This window comes from Protopterus annectens, chromosome 3.part0 (assembly GCF_019279795.1).
Source record: "Protopterus annectens isolate FY-2018-M chromosome 3.part0, PAN1.0, whole genome shotgun sequence".
Taxonomy (NCBI): domain Eukaryota; kingdom Metazoa; phylum Chordata; order Ceratodontiformes; family Protopteridae; genus Protopterus; species Protopterus annectens.
The window spans coordinates 902,015,188-902,042,021 of NC_056731.1; the positions used below are offsets into that span (position 1 = coordinate 902,015,188).

Sequence of the window (26,834 nt, forward strand, 5' to 3'; positions counted from 1 at the left end):
TACTGTATTACATTCCATCCTAATTGCTTGGGCAGATCTCCTTGCCAATAAGGTCCTACAGAAGGCTTCAAATCCCTCTCAAATGTGTCCATTTTCACATAAGTTCAATGTGTATCCAGTCTCTCCTGCCTCATGATTCACACATCCAAAGTACTTGTAACATACCTGGACACATTTTATTCAGTTTTGCAGGGGTATAAATATTTTCTGAAAGCACTGCCTTGCAAAAATATAAAATCTTGATTTTACTGAATGTTTGGGTGCCTCACAGATCTGGTACTGTTCTACATTCAAAAGCTGCATGTTTAACAACCTGTACCATCACGCATTCATGACTGCACTTTAATTCATCTAATGCTTTCTGCACTCTCATCTCATCTTTAACTGACTTTCCTTAGCGAACCAGCATGTTGTTAATTTCAGGTCCACTTTCCTGATGTGCTTCCTTCCACTTCATCCTGTTTGATTTCACTTCAGCACCCAATAATATATTCAAAGATCCTCAGACTGCCTATATGTATACCAAGCTTGCTCCCATGTCATGACCTGGTCATGATCTGTTATTTGGTTCTGATATCCTAATTTAGTACATGTTCTGCTTGTTCCTATCCACTAGCGTTGCCCCAGTTGGGATATACTTCTGACGCCAATTCATATAACTGTTTATATCTGAATAAGGTCTTCAAATTTAATCTCTCAAAATCATGTAGAAAAGCCCCGTGGCCTTTTGTCATGCCATAATACCCGTGGAACAAGCTCTTGTTGTAGTCCTTGTACTTTCCATAGATTTCAGGTATAGTTCTACAGTTGACAGGACTGTACGTAATTGTCAGAAACTTTACTCTCTAATCCTTAAACATTTACTAATTTGGACCAGCAGGCCAAGACCTCCTTCCATCCTACATGGATTTTGAAATTTGATTTGATTGTCTGCTTTTAAATTTTGAAAGAAAATCAGCTAGAAGGACTCACAGAAAACCTTGCACTGCACACACCACCTGTGGCAGTACATTACATTTAGATCCATGCACTTTCTGTTCCATTTCCAACACCAGTGTTTTAACTTTTTGTAAGCATTCAGTTTTCATTGCCGCAGCTTCTTATGTATAGTTTATTGACTTTCCTACTGAGTCTAAATTGCTGCTTGTTTATGGTTAACACTATTCCGCAAGTAGGGGAACTCTTCCCCCAACTTTTGCTCTGATTGAAAATTTATTTTGTAGTTGCATTTATTTTATTTCTTATATAAACACTAAATGTTGTTAGTAACTGAACGGCTAATTCAGTGTTTCTGCCATTTGTCCTCGCTCAGCAATAAGATAGAGTGTTTCTTCCTATTAATATTCAAGCACCTAAACTCATTTAACAATATCACCAGTGGTTCTAGATAAAATGTGAATAACAGGGTACTCTGGGCAGTCTTCTTCTTACTTCTACTTAACATACTCTTCAGTTAGACGTGTGATCACATTCGTTTTTGCCTTAGACCCCATTCTATGTCATCATAGTAAATCCCAAAACTTCTTATAGGAATCCCTTTTGCTCCATTACCTTTATTTAAAAAAAAAACCCTCCAGCATATCACTATTAAAGCTGATGTCCTTCAAGGATGCATCTGCAGTCTTGGGTTGTCCTGTCGTCAGGCAGCCCTTCGGTCGGCCGGATTCCAAAGTCTGGGTCTGGCTTCGGCTGGTGTCGCACTTCACCCGACGTCATTGCGGTAGTCATTCGGGTATAAAGTTGAAGAACCAACATTGTTGTGAAGTTCTTGTAATCATGATTTAATCCTGATGTGGGCCTGTAGTACAACAGCAGCAATGGATCCTTACCTTCCATGTAGATAACTGTTAATGCTTTCTGCCACAATTCTGATGGAGTCCTATCATTGTGACCCAGCTTTCTATTAATTGTTGGTCTCTTAACATCCAACATTCAGTCAGTTATCTCATCCAGCCCACGGGAGTTATACCTACCACCTGTTTTTTCATTGTCACCTACAATTCCTCAATTTCTTTAAGGGGTGTTAATTTCCTTACCTGTTCATCTGTTAAGTTTGTGTGAGATCTATTGCAAATAATTCTATCAGCTGTTCAGCTGCCAGGATATATTTACCTAGGGTATACAATCCGGGAAAGTATTTTCTGAATATCAGTGTAATATCTTGAGGGTCACTAACCACTAGTCTCATAGTCTTCTCATAGATTCAACACACTGCCCACTTCAACACTTGATGTCTTGAACATGCACCTAGCCGCCTGGCTGATTTAGGCATATTATCAAAATGCAGAACTTACATGCTTCCTTCTTAACAGATTATTTGGATAAAACACACCTTTATCTCTATCCCACTGCTTGCACTCCTCCCTGATGTCCTATCCTTACCCTTCCTCCCTTATCCTCTGAAACTTGTTCCCATGCTTATTTTGTACTTCAGAGGAATACTGCCTAACCTTAGATCTCATCTCTTTCTTCATCACATCCCAACTCTTTGGGTTTCCATTCACTCCAGCTCTTAATTTCCTTTTCAACAATTTTGCAACCCACCCCTTGTATTTAATCTCTTAAGTATCATGGGAGTCACCAGTGCCTACCTTCCATAACTGAATTTTCATATGGAGTGGTCTGACAATGCCAATGGACTTGTCTGGCAACACCTAACTCTGTCCATGTGGCCTTGTATAATATAAAATTTTATCAAGCCTTAAACTGACCTTATATCTGTATGAGAGGTACGTAAAGTCTAACTCTTATGTAAGAGCCTAAGCTTTATCAACCGATTCAAAAGTCCTACAAAATGCCCCTCAAAAATCTTTCTAAGCATGAGGCTTGTTGTTCTTGGCTGCTGTTATGAGTATAATTCTGCAGCAACAAGCTATTATCTGCAACATGATAGCCTTCAATTTTTTCATGCATAATACATTGCATATATGCTTTTTTTCTTTTTTTCTTTAGAACTGTCATTCACTCTGGCATTGCATATATTGCATAGTTCCTGCCTTCTCTTAAACCTCACTTCTCATCCTGAACGTTATTCTGCATGTATTGTTCCCACAAATTACATTTATTTTTATGTAATTAGCACATTCTCTTTTCACATTTGGTTCTTTTATATCTTTAATAATAATACTTAAGTTACAGCTGGTTTAGATTTTGATTTCCATTTCCTGGTAATTGTTTTTTGGCAGCCAGTATAGGCTTCAATATTTTTTATTCTATCTTGGAAGTAGAGACACCAGTGGGAGAGAATCCCCTTGACACCATGCCTTTCAGCACCATGTCTCCCTTTAGTACCAAACAATTCATCTGTTTTGCAAAACAGTAATTTCACTGTTAATAGTATTATGACCCTACATCGAAATTCAAAAGTAACTGCCATTAAAGCACTGTGAATAGCCACATTTAACCAGTGTTGCTTGTTCTTACTATCTAAATGTGTTTGTTCTAGTGTGAGTACAGATGGTTTGTTTTCTAATGCATGTCTTTCTCTGTGTATTTAAAGGATTGGTCAAACAGGTAACATTCAAATATAGTGTATTTAACCTTATTGCCAACTTAGTAAATGTTCAGAGATTGTAGTTACTTTTACTTTTTTTCCTCTTAACTTATTTTATGGTCTCTCATTTGCAGTGGCGGCTGGTGACTTAAAATTAAAGGGGGGCTGCAAGAGACAGCTGAATGGGTGGGGCCAATGGGAAGGGGTGTGACAAACTAGAAAGGGGTGGAGCTATGCTCAAAACCACAACAACTGGAACTTTAATTAAATACGCTGCCCTGGGTGCCAAACTGTCATTACAAGAGTCCACTCAAGACAAGTGTAGAAAAAAAAATATTTCAATGCAATGGCTACATGACAACTTACTTAATATCTAGATGGAAACACAAAGGTTGTGAGGCATGAAAAAATAAATTGCTTTTTAAATACATTACTGGAATGCCAGTCAAAATCAAGTATAAAAAAAAAACAGCACTCAGCTCAAACCACTTCTCCTTGTACTGCAGTTCTAATTATAATTTATATTCAGGTTTATAAAATTGCCAAGTAACATGCTGAAAGTAGCAATCTCTGTGATACCCCCACTTGTAAAAATGTTTCTTATCCAAAAAAGACCTGCTGCCTGACAACAACTATCTACTTGTTTAATGGAGAACACATGATCAAAGTAAAAAATGAACAGCGAACAAGAAACAAGCTCAAGATAAATTGCTTAAAGGATTACTGCACAAGTTATGGACCACACATGATAGATTGGCATTCTGTTAAGTTTAAAGCCTGAAAAGATAACTGCAAGTCTCCAACAAATGTAATGAGCTTCTGAAAATCCTATCTTGTCCTTTATTATAAATATTGTCATATGCATTTTATTACCCGAGGCTTATTCGTTATCTAGTTATGTAAATATTCTCTGCATGGCAACAATGTAAAGGCTTTCAATGTTGGTAATTCTTTAACAATATGCTTATTAAAGCTTACTTGCATCTTACAATCTCCGACAAGCTTACCTGATGGTCATCAAAGCATTGCTACTTTAATACACAGCAACAGGGCACTGCAACAGCATGCATTGTCTGAATAATAAGAGGCATAAATCAACAGTATAAAAATATGACAGAAAACCAGAACATTCTGCAAAATCAAGGACTGATGAAAAGCCACGGTCATACTTGTGGTCTACCTTGGATGGGGAAATACTCTGCACACTTACACTGTATAACTGCTCCTTGCCTTGCTTGGATACATCCAGAGCCACTACAATGGGAAGTGGAGTGTAACAAGTAGGTCACAGTTTGAAATGTCTCTGGCTGACGGTGATGGCTCTGACACTCATACTTCTCAACCTCAGAGCAAGAAATCTGGACAAAGCCATAGATAGAAGTGGGACATAGACCAAAAAATAAAGACAATTTTTAAATATTGCTCTTATAAACTTAGAAAGATAATAGAATAGTAGTAGGTCTTGCATTAGTATGAATTTTCTGAAGGGTATGAAATCTGAAACTCAAATGTCTGCCATTATTTTCTAACTTCAGTCTTTAATGATTTGCTACTAATTTGCCAGAAAACCACAATTTTATGAAAAACAGACCAAATATGTTATGCAAAAATATAAAATTGCCACACAATACAGCTGGGAACCTGTCAAAGAAGGGACACCTTTTTAAAAGTACTGTTAACTTGAGCAGCTGACAAAATAAGAGCATCTAAATGCATTTCTGAAATAAAAGTAATCTATAACTCTGATCATTACAGTTATTTATAATTGTAAACACTCCACATTTTCTTCCAAAATTGCCATTTTGCAGAGGGATTATTAAGGGGAGAGCAACATTTTGAGCCAAAATTGGAGACAGTTGAGAGGTTTGGATATTCCTAATTCTATAAAGCGATTTATTTACACGTACCTCTCAACCTCTTAATGCAGGAAATCTGGATATGGCCAAATATATTGGGGGAACATACAAACAGTACTAAAAAGACAGTTGATAGAATAACAGGTCTTGCTTTAGCATGCATTTTTCTAAAGGTTATGATGTCTGAATCTCAATATTTAGTGACTTCATTCCTAAATGATTTGGCAGAAAACCACAAATTTTATGAGGAACAAACCAAAAATAAGAAGCAAAAATCTATTCATTCTGCAAAAGTCTGGACAGTTGAGAGGTGTAGTTCAGCCGGGGCTGTCTGAGTTTGCTGCCCTTCTCCCCCCCCCTCACAAAATCATGGTCGAATGGAGTGTTCCCCCCTGCAGCCATTTCAATGTCCCATTCCTTGGTTATTTCACCCCATTTGCCATAAACACTGTAATGTGCATACTGCTTTACTTCTGCGATGATATGGATTTCATTTGAAAGTTTTACTTTATATTTTACAGCATAAACCCTAATAGATATCTGCTAAACAAAGCAATGCAGTCTCACAATGAAAATGGACTTAGCATTAAAACTTGCCCTTGAAACTCACATTAATTGAAACAGCATTGAAACCCACATTCAAAGAAAATACATTTTGCCAGTGGCAGATAAAGATTAATTTTGTGCTGTTTTCAAATCATAGGCCCCTTGAACACGAAACATACACATGCTCTTTGATACACCTTCCTGACTGTATTAAATTATATTCCTTGTACAATACAGTACAGTTGAACTGCCCAATTCAGAACATTCCCATCATAAAAGTCTACTCAAACTTCAACAGTCCACCAGTATCAGTAAATATGCACGATCTCTGAAGTAAAAGCTATCTAAATAATTCCACATTAAAGAAATCTGTTAACTAAGAGGTTACTGCTAGCAAACAACTTTATATGTCATTGTTTCATCTACAAATAAAGTGCTTGTTGCCCTTGAGGAATAAATTGCTTATGTTGCATTAAAAATTATAATGCTAGTAATATCCCAATAGGGAATGGATGGCAAACTGATAACAGGTTCATAGTTACTAGGTATCTTCGCCAGAGAGGACTGTAGCATCCATCCCCTTTAAAACAGAGTACAATATCAGCAATAGATCTATCTACTGTGGAAGTAGAACCCACAGCCTCCTGCATCAAAAGCAAGTATACTACCTGTTGTGCTATTTACAATGTAAGCAGACTCAGCATAAGCAGCACTAAACTTTTGTTCCCCTGCAGCTCTCAGCTCCTTATAAAATCTATTTGACACTCAGCTGTATCTCTGAACTTTGCAGCACAAGAAATCTGGACAAAGCCAAAATTTATTTGGGGGGGGGCAAAAGCCCAAAAACCAGGGACACATTTTAAACTTTGCTTGTATAATGTTGGAAAGTTGTTAGAACAAAACACTGTGTTACCACCATACATTTCACTGTCAAGTATTGAACCCAGGTCCCTGTGCTAAACAGCCAGAGCAACATACCACTATGCCAAATCATCTATTTTTACGAAAGAAAGGAAGACTGAAACTTAAATGGCTACCATTTAGTGAATTCAGTTCTCACCATAGCTGTCAACATCTTAGCACAAAACACCTGAACAAAGCCAGTAATGGGGGAATACAGCTCCCAAACATATTCAGTGAGTTCAGTTATCACCATAGCTCTCAATCTTGGCACAAAAAACCTGTACGAAGCCAATAATGAGGGAATACAGTCCCAAAAATAGAGACAAATATCCACTGAGGACACCAGAGTAAACCCACACAAACACAGGGAGGACATGCAGACTCTAGACAGAAGGCACTCCAGCCAAGAAACAAACCAGACAACCCATCGCTGTCAGGCAACACTGCTACCACTGCACCACTACACTGCTGTCTCTTTTAAGTAACAAAAGTACAGAAACCACAGAGTTTATGAGGAAGAGAACAAATATGAGGCAAAAATCTGCAAATGTTTTAGAAATGGTGGTGGGTAGGGAATTCAGGCTATTGTCACTTGTGCCCAAGGTACAGGGTTCAAGCCTTATTCTCTACCCACCACCATGAAGCAACTGGGCCATTTCACACGCACACAGTGCACTAAAAGATTTACCTGACTTGTATCTCAATTATTTGACATCTAAACTGAGAAGAGATCAGTTTTCTGATTGCTAGTAAAACCAGTCTTATGGTCATTGATGTCCATCACACTGTAGACAAAATTTAAACAATTTGTATGCTTTTTTGCATATTTAGACAAAATTCTTGGAAGGCTGGCTGCATTCTTTTGTTGGAGAGATTGTATTGGTCCTAATATTGTGTGCTGTAAAGACTACCATTTGTAATTGTGTACCCATGTAACAGCCAAATCAGATACTCAGAACGGCATACATCTTTCTAAGTCTTCATTACTTCTGAACCCCTTCACTCATGCATGGTTACATTCAGACATGAGCAAATATACCTGCTGAGAGACAAATGCATAATCATTTCATGCACATGTGCTAAACTATGATCAGTTCAGTATTCATGACCACCTTCTTAGATCTAAGATGGAAGATAATCTTTTTAAATATTTTCTACAAAATTTCCAAAAAACAGTGATATATGTATGCACTTTCATTCAAATTAAGTACTAAAAAAACTTTCTCAAGCATTAAGGGGCTTCTGTTAAGTAACCAATAATGTGTAGTGGCAGTTATTTTATGCATTAAATAGTAATTATATTCCATGCCCCCATCTGCATGTCCAGTACTGTAAGAGAGATCATTTGACAGAAAACAAGGACAGACTTGCTATCTTTAGATGTTCTATATTTTTACATAGGCATATCTGAATCATAAATATTGTATTTTGCCTCATCTCGGTGTAAGAAAATATGCAACAATGCAGTATACACATACACTTAACTCGTTTACAGCAAGTGTGAGAAAAGATCACACAATTGTGTCATTTGGAGGCAACAGATAGTAACAGCCTACTACTTATGCAGCCCAGAGAAATGTTTATCCATTTTCCCACATAAGCTTTTCCATCCCATTATTTTTACTACCAACTTTATCTAAACCATGGTGACAAGGTAATGGATTCTGACTCAGCAAGCACATGGTATAAAGTATAATGCAGAAAATCAATTTTGGCCATCACATACACAAATACACACACAAATACACACACACACACACAAACATGCATACACACACAATGACCTACAATCCTCCAGCCAGCGACCAAGCAGCAAAACGACCTACAATCCTCCAGCCAGCGACCAAGCAGCAAAACGACCTACAATCCTCCAGCCAGCAACCAAGCAGCAAAACTACCTACAATCCTCCAGCCAGCGACCAAGCAGCAAAACGACCTACAATCCTCCAGCCAGCGACCAAGCAGCAAAATGACCTACAATCCTCCAGCCAGCGACCAAGCAGCAAAACGACCTACAATCCTCCAGCCAGCGACCTGAAGCAACACGCGCTCACTTACCTGATGTATGTCTGACCAAGCAGCAAAACCACCCGAGCAATCCAGGGACCTGAAGCAGCAAAATCCACCCGTGACACGGAGCAATCCAGCCAGTGACCAAAACCTGCTACACCTATCTCCTGAATGTGCCTGCGCAATGAAAGTCCCGCGAGAGCAGCTCACCTCTCTCAGCCCTGATTGGATCTGCCTGCAGCCGAAGCAGTCCGGACCTCCTCTTCTGTGCGGTCGTCCCCGCACTGATTCCTGTGTGCATTTGCAGCAATGATTGCTGGGTACCTGTGTTTCTCTATCCGGACTGCAGTCTAGACTCGTGTTTTTTTTTTTTTTCTGTTTGTTTTTTAGTTTTACAGATTTTTCTTTTTTTTTCTAGGTGGGAGGGCTGCAGTCCGAGCCGCCCCTGCTCATTTGTTGTCCCCTCCTGAAGCTGTTCTCACCAACAAAAATATTGTTTCTACTTTACTCTATGACCCATTTCAAATTCATTTTAATATTTATGTACTGAATATCTAGTGATGTTTTACAGTACTGTTGTCATTCATAAAAAAAAAAAAGTAGAAAAAAAACTTCAAACTACTAATGCAAATTATTTTAAAAAGGAATAACATGAATATTTAAATTGAACAAATTTGTATACAGTGTAGTTATTTGTCCTCAAAAGGCAAGAGCCTCCGCTTCATTCTGGCTGCCCCAGTTCTGTTTCATACTACCTGTTGTTATGGTGACCAAAACATAAATTTACTTTGGAAGGGAGAGATTTTGGATGAGCACTGCCTCCTTCTCCCATTTCAGTTCCATTTACATGTCCAATTTGGGGAAGGCCTGTATTTCCATAGATTACTGTGTAATCATTACTTATGTTAAGGTTTATTGCAAACAGAATTGACCAGAGAGCTCTCAACTTTTACCAACAGAATTTGGAACAAAATAAAAAAAATAGCTAAGGAAAAGGCCCAAAATTAGGGGCACATTTTAAATTTTCAAAATGATTTCCAGTTGTAGGAGGAATGGAACAAAAACTTTGAGAAACATCAGGGGGTGTCTCTACAAACTAGGGACAGTTGAGAGGGTATGCTGTCCAGTCAGTTATTTCACTGGGATCCAAACTGCAAAAAAATGTTTCTTACCTTTAATTGCTATTCATTATAATCGTTTTATGATGCTCATGGTACTTTTGTGCACACATTCTTTTCCAGGCAGATCAAAAGTCAATGACAACCACCATACAACAAAAAAGTGATCATTTAGTGCATTTCAGCCGTGCCTGTCAATACTTAGATTTGCAAAGCCTCCGTAAATCATCCATTGCTACCTATCTAATGAATCCTTGGTACCATTGATGTCACCCGTATCTCAGTCTTCTGAAATGCTGCTGTATTGCTTACACGTATCCTGAATTTTATTGACCATGGTATCCCAGGCAGCAATCCCACAACTCCTTTTGACTGCTTAATTAAGCATTACTGAAATAATTGCATATCTATGTTCTTGAAAAGATTAACAACTTTTTAAATAAGTAATACAAGCTAGAGAGCTAGAGGATTATGTTCAGGCCTCATGACCAACTTATTATGCGTTTGAGACGTAGATGCTAAAAAATTCAAAATTGTAGGAGGAATGAAGTATTTTACCAGCTTTCAAAGCCTTTGAAACCCAGTAAAATACTTTAGTGCTATCAAACATATGGCAGGCAGAAACTGTTCCACTGTGTAAAAAAACTTTAAAAGTTTTTCATTCTGTCCCAAGTTTTGTTTGTAAGTGTGACAGAATGAAGTTCTAACAGCTCTTTAAATCTGTTTTACTTTCAGCCACTGTTCTTCGCTGGCTGACACTATCCCAACTGTCATCACTACCACAAGATCTGATCTTAACAGTTCTTGTCAGAAATGTGCATAACAAGCTTGCCCCCCCCCCCCTGGACAAGAGGTACTGCATGTATTACAAGCATTTTACCACAGTTCTGAGCACCCAGTGTCCCAACTTCTCAGCTGCCTAAGATTTAGCATTACTTATTGAAGTACTCTACTTTATTGCTAAAGAATCCACCTTCTGCCTGCTAGGCATTCTAATTTTAAGTAACCGGATGTCCAGCATTTCCTTCCTTCCTTTGCTGTCCCTTGTACATCTTTCTCCTATGCCTTGTTCTGGCTAACAGTTTACTTAGCTAATCTGTGTTCAGTAAACATTCCAATAAGATTGTTCTACCTGGCAGAAAAAAACAATCTTATATGCAACCAGGTACAGTAATTTATACTTAAAATGCTTTAACTTACATTGCCTAATAGCTTTCAAAAAACAGGTTATTTTACCAGGAATTGTCAATTGATTGACAAGAAATTGTGGGAGTGCTGGTCCTATGAAGAATTTCACCAAGATCACTTTCAGTAACCTGAATTTTTTTTTTTGTTTTCTCCACTGTTTTATAGTCTTGGAGTAGGTGATGTATTTAAATTTAGGGCATTTCCCAAGGGGTGAGAGTGAAAGAGGCTTACCCCTTCAAAAAAGCCTTCCTCAAAGGTTTGCTGAAAGTGCTTTTGGTGGGACTGTGGTGGATTAGCATTCGCATAGTATGCTGTCTGTGTCAACATGAATCTTATTCACCTTCTTCATAGCCACTAAATAGCCTCATTCAACAAGCATGTTGGAAGTCTCTACTACAAATGTTTTGTGCAATCTCAGTCACGTTCTTCAGTGTGTTTGTTTAAAGTTGCACTAACACTGGTCTTGACTGCCATATTGTGTTGCTGTCTCCCTGGCTGAAATACCTGTTGCTCTCTGTTTTTGTTTTTCAGGAAAGTTACCCCACGCCATTAATTGGTGTCTAATGTAAACCTTATCTAGAGTTTCGTGAACTCCAACAAATCTGGTATTTTGCTGAGCTCAGTTCTTATGATCGATAAGTAGTTCTTCCACTGATTCAAGACGTGTTACTAAAGCAGCCAGATTTTTCTTTTAAGTTGCACCTTTTTGATTTTCAAGTCCTCGAGTGTGTCTGAGTGATCTGATAGCTAGAGATTTGCTTCATATCTTTGTATGAATTTTGTTTTGCAATTCACTTGTCATTTCCTGGGGGTATAATTTCTTAGGGCCAAAGCCATCTTTTTAATTCAAACCAGCAAATTGAGTTTTTTTTTTCACTCTACTTTCTCTACTCTGTATGCGGCCTGATAACTTGCATGTAGACCTCTTAAGTTCATAAGTTTTTACTAAGCTTATGACCAAGGACACCACTGAGAAGTTCAACCGTATCACCTAGTAGCGATAGGAGACTAACCGTGTCTTCCATTAAGTAGTTTTTCCCCATATATCTGAGATGAACATTTTCAATCACCCAACCAATCATCCAGACTAGTTTTAAAGGTTACTAAGGGAGTACTCTGAATGTTATGTAAAGGTAGCCTATTCTAGAAATAGAGAATACATTGGGTTAGATACCGGTCATTCCACCTGGTGTTTGTTATAGTATAGTTTTAGGTCTTTACAGCAGGTGTTTGATTTACAACTAGCTCTGTTTAGGTGAAGGAGTTCAAAGAGTGCTGAAGTGGAGTTCATTCTGGACTCTTGACACTGTGTAGAATGACTGAGATTTTACTCTGTCAGAGTAGCTAAGAGTACTGAGACATGGACTTTCAAGATGCCTGCCCACTGATCAGCAGGTTGGTTTGAGTTCTTGCAGTGTGAAAAACTGTTAAAAAGAGAAAAGTGCAATTGTCTGCTTGGGTAAAATTCAGTCACAGGCTATTAGTTACATTGTCTGGAAGCCAGCAAAGAAGAAATTTAGAGAAACTCAGATGAAATCAATCAGAATAGAAGGGAAAACTCAAGACTAGGAAGAATTTTGCAGCTGTTCAGCAAAAGGCAGTACAAGTTTCAGCTTTCAAACGTGATATGGCTTCCAGTAATTTAGTGGAAAAATAAATTGAATCCAATCAGAGGTTTTTTAAATAAATGTAACACTGAAGAAATTTATCAACTAAAATAACAAAAGGCTGAAAAAATAGAAGCAGCTTTAACTAGCTGTTCAGATGGACTGATAAAAGTGCAAAAGTCAGAATCTTGAATGAAGAAAAGTCCAGCTCAGCATGTGGCTTCTCAAGAAGAGCCGTTTCAAAAAAAAAAAGTTAAGAAGACTGTATGTGCAAAGAAAACTTAACATTTTCTGCTGTACCAGAGAAATTGGAGATAAGAAACTGTACAGGTGTTTCACAACAACGTTTGTTAATCGAGAGGGAACCCAGGCACTGGGGATGCACAAGCCAATGCATTTCTTTGTGCCGGTCCCAAGCCTGGATAAATGGGGAGGGTTGCATCAGGAAGGGCATCTGGTGTAAAACCTCTGCCAAATGACATATGCAGACAACAATACAGATTTCCATACCAGATCGGTCAAAGCCCGGGTTAACAATGACCACCACCAGTACTGTTAGCCAACAGGGTGCTGGTGGAAATTGGGCTGCTGTTGGCCAAAGGAGAAGAGGTGGAAGGCATGCCCAAAGGCAGGAAGAGAGGAGGAAGGTTAGAAGTGTAGTAGTGAGGGTAGGTACTTTGAATTTTGGCGGTATGACTGGTATAGGGAGAGAGCTAGCTGATATGATGGAGAGAAGGAAGCTTGATATATTGTGCTTGCAAGAGACCAGATGAAAGGAGAGTAAGGCCAGGTGTATAGGAGGCGGGTTCAAATTGTTCTGTCATGGTGTGGATGGCAGGAGAAATGGGGTAGGGATTATCCTGAAGGAACAGTATGCCTGGAGTGTTTTGGAGGTGAAGAGTGTTGGATAGAGTGATGTTTATGAAGTTGGAAGTTGATGGTGCAATGATGAATATTTAGTGCATACGCTCCGCAAGTTGGGTGTGCAATGGATGAGAAAGAAAGATTTTGAAGTGAGTTTGATGAATTGGTGGTGAGTGTACCCAAGGGTGAGAGACTGGTAATTGGAGTGGATTTCAGTGGGCACGTTGGAAGGAACAGAGGGAATGAGGAAGTGATGGGGTAGGTATAGTGTTAAAGAGAGGAATGCAGAAGGTCAGATAGTGGATTTTGCAGAAAGGATGGACATGGTTGTAGTGAATATGTATTTTAAGAAGAGGGAGGGGCATAAGGTGACGTGCAAGAGTGGAGGAAAATGCACATAGGTGGATTATATCCTATGCAGGAGGGCCAGTCTGAAGGAGATTGGAAACTCTAAAGTGGTGACAGGGGAAAGTGTAGTTAGGTAGCATAGAATGTGGTCTATAAGATGACATTGGTAGACAAGAAAAGGAGGAGGAGTGTGAGACCAGTGCCAAGAATTAAATGGTGAAAGTTGAAAAAGGGTGATTGTGAGGTGGAGTTCAGGAAGAGTTAAGATGGGCACTGGGAGGCAGTGAAGAATTACCGAATATCTGGGTTAACTACAGCAGAGCTGATAAGGGAGACAGCTAGAAAGGAGCTTGGTGTGACATCTGGACAGAGGAAGGAGGTCAAGGAGACGTGGTGGTAGAATGAGGAAGTACAGGAGAGTATACAGAGGAAGAGGCTGGTGAAGTGGGATTGTCATAGAGATGAAGAAAGTAGACTGAATTATAAGGAGATGAGGCGCATGGCAGAGAGAGAGGTGGCAAAGGATAAGGCATATGGAGAGTTGTATGAAAGGTTGGACACTAAACAATAAGAAAAGAACCTGTACCGAATGACTAGACAGAGGGACTGAGCTGGGAAAGATGTGCAGCAGGTAAGGATGATAAAGGATAGTGAGGAAAACATACTCACAAGCGAGGGGTGTGTGTTGAGCAGATGGAAAGAGTACTTTGAGGGGCTGATGAATGAAGAGAATGAGAGAGAGAAGGTTGGATGATATGGGAATAATGAATCAGGAAGTGAAACAGATTAGCAAGGAGGAAGTAAGGACAGCTATGAGGAGGATGAAGAATGGAAAGGCTGTTTGCCCAGATGACAACAGTGGAAGCATGGAGGTGCTTAGGAGAAATGGCAGTGGAGTTTTAAACCAGATTGTTTAATGAAATCTTGGAAAGTTAGAGGATGCCTGAGGAGTGGAGAAAGAGTTTTGGTACCTATCTTTAAGAATAAGGGTGATGTGCAGAGTTGTAGTAACTGCAGAGGGATAAAATTGATCAGTCACAGCTTGAAGTTATGGGAAAGAGTAGTGGAAGCTAGGTTAAGAAAGGAGGTGATGATTCGTGATCAGCAGTATGGTTTCATGCTGGGAAAGAGCAATACAGATGCAATGTTTGCTCTGATAGTGTTGATGTAGAAATATAGAGAAGGTCAGAAGGAGTTGCATTGTATCTTTGTGGACTTTAAGGTGGAGGTGGGATTACGTCAAGGATCAGCTCTGAGCGCTTTCTTTACAGTGGTGATGGACAACTTGACAAATGAGATCAGACAGGAGGCCCCGTGGACTATGATGTTTGCAGATGACATTGTGATCTGTAGTGAGAGTAGGGACCAGGTTGAGGAGACCCTGGAGAGATGGAAATGCTCTCTAGAGAGGAGAGGGATGAAGGTTAGCAGGACTAAGATAGAATATATGTGTGTGTGAATGAGTGGGAGGATAGGGGAATGGTGAGGATGTAGGGAGTAGAGCTGGCAAAGGTGGATGAGTTTAAGTACTTGGGATCAACTGTTTCAGAGTAATGGTGTGTGTGGAAGAGAGGTGAAGAAGAGAGTACAGGCAGGGTGGAATGGGTGGAGAAGAATGTCAGGAATGATTTGTGACAGACTGGTACCAGTAAGAGTGAAAGAGAAGGTCTGCAAGTGGGTAGTGAGACCAGCTATGTTATATGGGTTGGAGACAGTGGCATCGACAGAAAGGCAGACATCAGAGCTGGACATGGCAGAGTTAAAGATGTAAAGATTTGCACTGGGTGTGACGAGGATGGGCAGGATTAGGAATCGGTATATTAGAGGGTCAGCTCAGGTTGGACAGTTTGGAGTCAAAGCCAGAAAGGCGAGATTGTGTTGGTTTGGACGTACTGAGGAGGGATGCTGGGTATATTGGGAAAAGGATCCTAAGGATGGAGCTGCCAGGTAAGAGGAAAAGAGGAAGGCCTAAGATAAGGTTTATGGATGTAGTGAGAGAGGACATGCAGGTGGTTGGTGTGACAGAGCAAGATGCAGAGGGCAGGAAGAAATGGAAACAGATGATCCACTGTGGCGACCCCTAACGGGAACAGCCGAAAGAAATGATTTGTTAATTGAGAGGGCACATCATGTGTATGCTCCACAGATCGGCATGGAAGAAGCATCATACCCCAAAAAGAGTTGTTCCTGACAAAATTGTGGCAGAATAAAAAAGTATTAAAAATTGGGAGACAACAGAGTTCTTGATGAAAAATAATTATTCACTGTACACAAGGCAGAAGAGCAGAACATTTATACCTGCAATTATGGAATGTTGAGAGGTAGGTATGGCATTCATGCTGTTGGTTCCAGCTGTCTGTAGAATATTATTTTTCCTGGAGGATCAAAAACATTTTAATGAATTTTAATTTTAGGTTAGATAGTGTCTGTAGGTGCAGCCATCCATTTAAGACAATTATTCTTTTCAGGCAGGTTAAACTTCATGTTTTGAAGCTGTACATAACTTTGAGAGTTTATTCCAAGTTAATGGGGGACTGAGGTGTTTTATATTTAGTTTTTTGGTGTGAGGGTTTTCATTAAAACAAAAAGTCTTGAAAAATGTGACGTTCAAATACAGATGAGAAGAAACAACTGTACACAGATCAGCCTGCCAAGCATTAGTATGTGTGTGCAACTGTCATGTATAGTAGGTAGGGACAATAGCTTTTTGTCATGATGGCTATGCTGTCCATATTATCCTGCAACATGAATGGCCTTACAGATATAGATAAAAGGGAACAAGTATTGAATTATATTAAGAAATGAAGAATAGAAGTAGCATTGCTGCAGGGGAGGCATTTGGAAAATAAGTTAACATGGGAATTTGACACAGGATTTCCGAATGGATATTCAGCAGAATCAGGGACAGAGGAAAAGGGGGTAATTGTATTGATTGCAAGAGGCCTGCAATAGTAATAGATTGGGGGGGGACAGAAATGGTAGATTTGTGGTAGTAAGGGTCTGGTGACAAGTGAGGAGGATTACAATGGTAGATATTTGTATTCTTCTAAAAACTGCTATTATGGCGCTTATGAAAATTCTGTGAGAAATCAGCTTTCAGCAGGGATTATTTGTAGTTGAGGACTGGAATTTGATTTGCAATAGTGCGGCTGATTCAGGGGAACCTAGACAGGACAATATAACAAAACAGGGTTGATCTCTATGAAAATATTTGGTATGGAAGATGTGAATTCAGCAGTAGGAATTCTGACAGAATGTATATATTATTTCCCAAGATACAATAACTGGGCTAGACTAGATAGAAATTGTTTCACAGGAACATGTATATATTTAATTGAAAGCTTTGACACACGTCGAGTTACCTTTTCTGATCATGCATCAATAAAGACTAAGATAAAAATGCAGGGAAATAAAGTAAAAATAAGACAATAGTGCTTTACCACCTACTTGTTAAAAAGAGGGGAATTTAAGGAATGGGTGTTGGAAATTATGCAAATTATTGGGGAAGATAGAAGTAGCTTCAGAAGTTGTAACTAGTGACTGGAATAACATGAAAATGGAGTTTTAAAATAAGGTCAAAATAAAATCGAGAGGCGCAGTTAAGAAGTAATAGAAATGACTTATAGGGGCTGAGAAAGATTATACACTGTTGCAGAATAAGGTGAATCTTACAGAACAACAGGAGGAGTAAATGGAGAGTGCTAAAGAGAAAATAAGTGAGTATCTGGATAATATGCATGAGTTTAGAAAAATTGCAGTTAAGAAGCTATTTTATGAAATCTCCAGAGCAAAAAAAAAAAAAAAATCTTTCAGCACAACGGTTTAGACACCAGAAAGTAGAAAGAGTTGTCAGTCTTAGGGAGCCTATAACAAGAAAAATAACTATAAATCCTGCAGAGGTATTGGAAATGCTTCAGAAATTTTATGAAAATTTGTATATAGCAAAGAAATGTGGAAATCAAGAAAGAGTACAAATGGAAATATTTATATAAGACTTAATTTATGCCAAGGTTAGAGACTGATGAGGCTCAACTAACAGTTGTAGCTATGGATCATTGTGGATGTTCTTCATTCCACATTGCTGCAGTCCTAACTATTGGGTAGTCCGCTGTCCAGTCGGCCCGAATACCAAAGTATATGGCTGACGTCGGTCAGGGCGCATTAGACTGACGTCAGTACGTCAGGGTACTAATGCGCATGACCGACGTCATATCCTCAGTCTTTTTTGCCGCATGGTCCGATGCAGAAGCAATTTTGCGAGTGCAGGTTGGCGTTCTGAAAGTTTCTGAAGCCAGAGTTTCAGACCGAATCAAAGTTGGCTAAGTACCGCGTTGGGGAATATTTTGTTTTTTTCTTGCCTCAGTATTTAACCGGATGTCAGAAAAAGTGAATAACTGTATTTCTTGTGGGAAACAGATACCTCATAGGGATTACCATACTTTGTGTATACCTTGTTTAGGGCCTGAGCACGACGTTGTTGGATGCCGCTCTTGTGCTAGATTTAACAAACGCACTATTAAGAGAAGGTTAGACTGTGCCAGGTTAGTGTTTGGGAAGCGTTGTAATTATAATATGCCGTCGGATGCTCCGACGCCGGCTTCGGCTAAAAAACGCAAGGACAAAACAGCAAAGCCTAGAGTGGAAGAACCGACAGTCCCAGACGTCGGTTCTTTAGTAGGCTCAGTGGAGCCGGAGGTTTTGCCAGGTGTTTCTTTGGAGTCTCAGGGAGAGACTTTACTGTTACAGGATGTATCCTCTCAGGAAGTAGGCCAGGCTGAGGGGGCTTCTCAGGTGGCTGTTCTTCCCTCTCTTCCTAAGGTGGTTAGAGCCTCCCCTTCTGTGTCCAAGGCTTCTTTGAGGGGCAGGCCAAGTTTTGCTTCAGTGGGGGTTTCTCCTAGTGCTAGTGCTTCAGGGTCTTTGCCTAAGAAACATATGCTTAAAATGGCAGAGGATTTGATTACTATGATAAGGGGTTCTATGTCCCCTCCTGAGTTTGAGAGTTTTGAGCAATGCTCGGAGGCTTCTGAGTCTTCGGCTGAAGACTTGCAGGACTACCCTCCTTATTCTGATTCTGATGTGGATGATTCTACTCCTTCAGCTTCTCCTCCTGAGGATTTTTCATTTTCAGAGACCCTGCATTCCATGAGGGAGCATTTTAAATGGGAAGGTCAAGATTTCTCTGATTCCAGGAAAAGGCTTAGGGAATTCTTGTTTTTACCCCAGCATAGGCCTTTAGCTATACCTCCTGTTTTGAATGTGGTGGAAGATGTTTTTGCAGAGGCTTCCCTGAATCCTGATTCTTTGCCTCCTGCCCCAGTTAAACCGGGTAGGTATTATAGGGTGCCTGAAGCTCATAAGTATCTTTTTAAGAGTCCTAGGGCAGACCCGGAAACTGTCTCTCAGGGGCCTAAAGGTGTGAAGGCCTCAGTTGTTAAAAATCCTGTCCCTCCTGATAAGAGGCAAGGGCTTTGGATAGATGGGGAAAGAAAGTGTATACTTCTTCCACTTTAGCCATGAGGGCGTTGAATTGTCAGTTTCACATGTTAAAATATCAGAATTATCTTCTTTCACAGTTGAAATCTAAGGTGGATGCTCTGGCGGAAGGTATTGAGTGTAAAGAGTTGCAGGATTTAGTTCATGTGTCTGAACAGGTGGGTAAACATTCCTTACAATGTGGTTTTGATGCTGTGCAGGCCTCCTCCAGGGTGGCTGCCACTGGTTCTGTTCTTCGTAGGCACGCCTGGTTGAGAGATCAGAATTTAGCTGAGCATGTTAAGACACGGATTTTGGATGCTCCTTTGCAGTCTGATGTGTTGTTTGATTCGCCTGTAGAAGCAGTTTTGAAGAAAATGGAGGACAAGGCTAAGTCTATGCAAACTGTTAAAGATTTTTGCAGGTGCAGCCTCCGAAGTTTAGTAGAAATTGGCCTGCTAAGGGATGGACTTATCCTGCTTATGATTCCCAGTCTAGGGGTAGGTCTAGACGTGGTAGGGGCAGAGCTCAGGGTTCTTTTAGGCCTAGGACAGGGAGTTCCCCTGCTCAGACTTCTGGTGAGGGCAGGGGTCAGTCCTTTCGTAAGCAGACCCAATGACCTGCCTTTTCAGCTGCCAGTTCATTCTCGCCTGGCAGCACCGTTGGGAGGAAGACTGTCTCTTTTCAAAGAAAATTGGGATTTAATTACCCAAGACAGATGGGTTCTGGATATCATTCACCACGGTTACAGGTTTTATTTCCATACCTTGCCTCCTTTCAAAGGCATGCCAGACATTCCTCCTCTACAAAGACAAGAGGCTCACAAGCAAATTTCTCTGTTACTCCAAATAGGGGCCATTCAGCCGGTTCCTGTGCCAGAAAGGGGCCTAGGTTTTTATTCTCGCCTGTTCCTAGTACCGAAGAAGGGGAACACGTGGAGACCAATTTTGGATTTATCTATCCTCAACACTTATCTGGACATTCCCAAGTTCAAAATGTTGACGTTACAACAGCTTTTACCTCTGCTGGGCAAAGATCACTGGATGGTAACTTTAGATCTCAAGGAAGCTTACCTTCATGTGCCTATAAGACTAAGTTGCAGAAAGTATCTGCGTTTCGAGCTGGAAATTCTCATTATCAGTTCTCTGCATTGCCCTTTGGCTTATCTACTGCGCCCAGAGTATTCACAAAGGTTCTGGCTCCAGTGATAGCTTACTTCAGGCTAAAAGGAATTCAAATCTATCCTTACTTGGGCGATTGCCTGATTCTGGCTCAAGAAAAGGAAGACCTTCTACAGCATTTGGAATATGTCATAGCAGTGCTAAGATGCCTAGGGTATTCTGTGAACGAAATAAAGTCCAGTCTAGTACCCTCTCAAGACATGTGCTTTCTGGGTGTGAGACTGAATACAGCAGCCCAGATGGCCCTTTTAACCCCGGACAAACAAAAGAATCTTTCCAGTTACTTCCATCAACTATCTCTTCAGTCCGGGCTGACTGCAAGGACAGTCCTTCAAGCCTTAGGGTTCATGGCATCTTGTATTCTGGTGCTTCCCAATGCCAAACTGCATATGAGGAAGCTACAATGGTATCTCAAAAATGTATGGACACAGCACTGCCAGGATTTGGACACTGTCATTCAAATAATACCTTGCATTCAAACGGAATTTTTGTGGTGGGCTCAGGAATGTCACCTAAACAAGGGACTCTCTGTGACCCGGCCAGAAGTCAGATTCTAACGACAGATGCCTCAGACATTGCTTGGGGAGCTCATCTAAATGGAAAGTGGATACAAGACAAATGGCCTGCCAGACTACAGCATCTACATATCGACATGAAGGAGATGTTAGCAGTCCAGTTTGCATTAATGGCTTTCAAGGAGTTACTTCTTCCAGGGCAGGTGTTGATTCTAACAGACAACACAACTGTCATGTGGTACATCAACAAGCAGGAGGGGAACACATTCTTACCCATTGTGCAGGCAAGCAATGATTTTATGGGAGACTGCGCTCAGCTTGCAACTAACTCTTCAGGCAAGGTTTCTGCCGGGAGCACAGAACTCCTTAGCAGATGTGTTAAGCAGACAAATCATGGATCCCGTGGAAACTGGATCTTCATGTATTTCAAAAGTTGACAGTGTCCTGGGGAACTCCAGACATAGATCTGTTCGCTTCTCCACTAAACCACCAGCTGCCAAAGTTTTGCACAAAGAGGTTTCATCACACAGCTTGGAAAGTGGATGCTCTTTCTTTCAGTTGGAAAAATCTTCATGTGTATGCTTTCCACCTCTGCCTCTTCTTCCAAAGGTGCTTCTAAAGGTCAGACAAGACAAGCCAAGGATGATTTTAATAGCTCCAGATTGGCCTCGGCAGCACTGGTACCCATTACTGAGGAGTCTGGTAAAGAAGCCTCCATGGCCTTTACCCTTGATTCCACACCTGTTGTCTCAGAGAGACGGTCACCTGCTCAATGTCAAGCTTCACTCTCTTCATCTAACAGCCTGGCATATTCTGTTTTGAAAGACAGCAGGTCTCAACTTCCTCAACAAGTTTTAAATGTGATTATGGAAGCCAGGAGACCTAGTACAAGGAAAGTGTAATGAGAAAAATGGAAGAGATTTTTATTTTGGAGTGCAGCAAACAATTTGGAGATTTCTGAGCCAAATTTGAGTGTGGCTCTTCAATATCTTACTGAGTTATTGGACAAAGGTTTGTCTTTCTCTTCCATTAAGATTCATGCTGCAGCAATTTCAGCTCACTATGATTGTGACCCACCGCTGTTTTCGCATCCTTTGTTCAAGCAATTTCTTAGAGGGGCAAAGAATATAAGACCCCCACGTAGAGCTCCTACTCCTGCTTGGGATCTCAATTTTGTGTTGGAGAAACTTACTCTACAACCTTTTGAGCCTGCGGCTACTACTGAATTGAAATACTTGTCATGGAAGACTGCTTTTTTGTTGGCCATTACTTCTGCAAGAAGGGTTTCTGAGTTGCAGGCCCTTATGGCAGTGGAGCCTTTTTTGATTTTTCATAAGGATAGAGTATCTTTACGTACTAATCCTTCCTTTATGCCTAAGGTGGTTTCTAGTGTGGCTTTAAACCAAACTATTCATTTGCCTACTTTTTATGCAGATCCCCAAAATAAAGGGGAAAAGATTTTGCACACTTTAGATGTACACAGGCAATTGCGTTATTATTTGAGCAGGACTAAGGATTTTAGGCAGTCTCAGCAGTTGTTTGTTTCTTTTGCTTTGAGTTCTCAGGGCAAGCCTGTGTCAAAACAAACTATTTCTAGATGGATTGGGTGTTGCATTACATTTTGTTATTCCCATCATGGCAAGGAGATTCCAGCTGGGATTAGGCCTCATTCCACTAGGGCTACTGCCACTTCAACAGCATTTCTGAGGGGTGGCAACTAAGGATATTTTGGAGGCAGCTACTTGGAGTTCAGTGCATACTTTCTCTAAGCATTATCACCTTCCTCTCTACTCTAAGTCTAGGGCTGGTTTTGCCACAGCTATTTTGCAAGGCATGTTGTCAGTTCCTGCTTCCTTATGATTTGCCAGCCTCCCTTACCTCTGCTTTGGGATTCTACCCAATAGTTAGGACTGCAGCAATGTGGAATGAAGAACATAGTACAGTTTTGTACCTACCATAAATGTAGATGTTCGAGGATCCACATTGCTGCAGTCCAATTTACCCTCCTTCCCCTCTGTGTTTAGGGGTGGTTGTGTAGGTGAGATTATATTCTGCTAATTTTGTATGTTTTATATATATATATATTTTGGTGCAGGTATGTTGGGAGTTTTTGGTTTTTGGCCTTATCTTTTCAGGGTCTTCTGACATCTGGGGCAAGAAAAGACTGAGGATATGGCGTTGGTCATGCGCATTAGTACCCTGACGCACTGGCGTCAGTCTAATCCTGACCGACGTCAGCCATATACTTTGGTATTCGGGCCGACTGGACAGCGGACTACCCAATAGTTAGGACTGCAGCAATGTGGATCCTCGAACATCTACATTTATGGTAGGTACAAAACTGTACTTTTTGTGGAGAGGAGGCAAACATTTGACAAACATTTGTAGAACACTGATGATCCAAAGGGAAGGAGAAAGTAAGAAAATACCTCTGTTGTTGTTTGGTCTTGATGTAGAGAGAAAGCATTTGACATAGGCTGGTGTTTTATAAGTAGGGCATTGCAAGCATTGGCATTCCCTGATACAATAATAAGGTTAATTAGAAAGATATATGTAGGATCACAGGCATGAATTAACTTGGGAGGGTTTTTGAACAGAGGAACCAGGCAAGTGTGTCCTGTACTCTTTCTCCTTTATTTGCTTTATAATTAGAGTCATTGGCAAAAAAGAAAATAAGGGATTCAGAAGTACAAGGATATAATTGGTATGGTAATCAGGAAAAGATGGCTTTTTTTGCAGATATTATTTTGTACTTGATAAATCCAGAAAAGGACATCAGTGTTGCAAAACATTTTGAGACAGTTTCAAGTCTTTTGGGATTTAAAATTAATGAAACTAAGCCAAAGACTATATCTGTTAATTATGTATGTACACACACACAAATTGGTTCACAAATACCCATATTTATAGGGACATAAGATGGAAGTTTTTGAATATGGATTAAAACTGCTTCTGTCATTGCAGCTAAGGATATGTGGAAAGAGCCTGAACAAAAGATAATCTCTTATTTATGGATATGAATAGTAAGATACAAGCGTGAAAATGTTTAGTCCCTTTAATGTTGCTTACTTTTATCAACATGTGGAGAAGCAGTGTACAATAATTAATAAAGACTTGAAGGAGTTTATCTGAGAGAGAGAAAGAGAGATAGGGCAAGAGCGTAGCCCCACTTCAGTAGACAAAATCGTTTATGTTTTTAAGACTTCATTCAACTCTAGCTTTCTCTGCTCTTGATCTTGGGATCTTCCATTGGGCTGCTGACACACTTAGATTCCCCGTGAGTAACCTACCTCCTCGTCTGACCTCACTCTTACATTCTTAGCCCAGATTCTTATATTCCTTCCTTGCCATGTCTGGAACCAGTCGACTGTTCTACTCTACTACCCCCTTATACAAAGCAGTTTTTACTCTAGACTTGATCCCCACTTGTCATGGGGTAGTTTACTTTTCCTTCTGGCATAGTGCCTTGCCTTTCATAGTTTGCCACTATACCTCTATTCCTCTTCTGTCTTGCCATGACTAAACTGCCTTCTTGATTGACTTTCCTCATTAGAGGTATATGTTTTTGTGATATCTGCTTTGTCGAACCTCCTACTTCACTCTAGATCTCATCCATCATGGTATTGCTTTGCTGTTTTGTTAGGGGTTGACTGTAAATTTTGTTCTTTAGTATCTTATTTTTTTTTTAAATTTATGTAGAGTTCTTTAATTTTTTGTTGACTATGATCTTTATTTTAATAAATATTTCCTCTCATTTTGTTTCACTGGACTATTATTACATACTACTTCCATGCATTGTTACTCATCTTTATGTTCTTTGCCTTTTTTTAATCCTGCCCACTTGGTCCTGAGTATCTGTTTTTATCTATTCAGCTTCTGTGACTTTCCATCTTTCATAAGAGAAGTCCCAAGTCAGCAGTTTATTTTGCTAATAGAGAAAGCAGCTAAAGTGATGACATGACATTTTCCACTCTAAAATTGATAGCTGCTCAGACATCTGCATTGTTGGAAATTGTGTGTGTGTGGATCCTCCTTTAACAGTAGTAATCTCTTCTTGTGAGCCTCGAGGAATGAGATTCCCTGAAGTAGCAAATTTTACATTGTTTATATGACTGTTTTCTTTTTGTTGCCTCATTTCAAAAGGGGTAATACAACAGCAGAAATGAGTGTCAGTTGACCCTGTTTTGCATACCAGTTTTGAGCCAAGGGTGGTGTTTTTCAGAGTACTTGCATTACTCATGGAATGCAGTATTACTATACCTTTGCTTGTTAGTTTTACTGATAAAGTAGGAGAAAATCCCATAAATAAACAAAATGATGCACTTTGCAGTGGAGCTCATTGTATGGATTTTTGACATTCACCTATATTATGCAGCGTTTTTATTAACGTTATGTTTACTAGCCTACTGTTTGTAGAAGGTGTAGCATATAAAACAAGCAGTAAATTAAAATCTGTTTTTCTTCTGCATTTCCTTAGCTTAATTTGTGAAAAATTCTGTGGAAGAGATGTGAACACAAAGGATAATTCTGTGGGCATTCAGTTGATGGGAATAGTGCTGGCCAACGGCCTACCTCCACATGACCCCAAAAGTGGTATAGACAGTGAAAGGTAAGTAAAAGACAAGCTTGATACAAAATTGCCATTAAGCATATTGTGATCCCTAGGGTCACATGACATTTTAGTCTAATGTCTAATTTAGATATTACTACTCAACTCAACAGAACCATATAATATGCTGGCATTACAAATGGTAGAGTATACGTGAAATTCTGAAATCATATGGCCAGTGACCATAGGCATTTATTTGGTTAATAACACTATTAAGTTCATTCCAGGCACATCAGTGTCCAAGCTACGAAGTGGAATATCATCTTTAACAATGAATGGAAAATTACTCTTCCCCAATCCAGTGGTTTCCCCTTAGGCATACTCACTACTTACAGCTTAATTCTCCTTCTCCTGCCTCTTCACCTACCCTGTCACCATAGTCATTCATTTTGTCCTTAAACCCCTATTGCCACACACACACAACACCTGTGCTCGTAGACTGCTGAGGCCTTTTTCTGCTGACTTATTTTCTCTGTTGCTGGAGTGCCTGGTTAGCTTGCCCATAACTATGTCCCCTACCACCCTTTCTGCATCCTCTCATCCCCTCAACCTCAGGGTTTACAGGCACGGGGCATCATTATAAAGATGATGACTGGCTTAACAGCTCATCTGCTGATGCCATTGACCTAAGCAGGTAAGATTACTCAAATGTAACCGTTTGTTTGGAAATACTTTGGTGAACTGCAGCAAAATATGCTACAATTAAAGTGAAAAAAACTCAGGATTAAGTTCTGGATTTTTTTTTACAGTTGATACCACTGTAAACTTCAACTTTGCCTGAGTAATATCTTTACTGTTAGTCCATTGTAGCTTTTTTGATTTTTTTTAATACCTTCATTGAATTATCACTTGTGGCATATGCACATTTACATTTATATAAAAGTAATCAAACTGTATTAACAAGTTAAAATTAACAGACCTTATACTTCACATATATTGCTATATATCATATAACCTAAGCAACATTATATAAATTATTCAATTCCTGCCCTTTTTTAAACAAGAAACATCTTTATTAAACCATCACTTACGACATAAGCAATCATAAATTTACATAAATGAAAACAAACCACACCAACACAATCCTAGTTGCAAGCATTTATTTTATATCACAAACTATACTG

At 39.8% G+C, this 26,834-nt stretch overlaps 1 protein-coding gene across 1 annotated transcript in view; it reads left to right on the forward strand.

The window, feature by feature from the left end:
• PRKDC (protein kinase, DNA-activated, catalytic subunit) overlaps nucleotides 1–26,834 on the forward strand; it is a 4,917,417-nt gene that overhangs the window by 3,352,605 nt on the left and 1,537,978 nt on the right. The window contains exon 46 of the mRNA XM_044065724.1: nucleotides 25,579–25,710. Within this exon, the coding sequence (XP_043921659.1) occupies nucleotides 25,579–25,710 (132 nt within the window). The remainder of the gene's footprint in view (nucleotides 1–25,578; nucleotides 25,711–26,834) is intronic.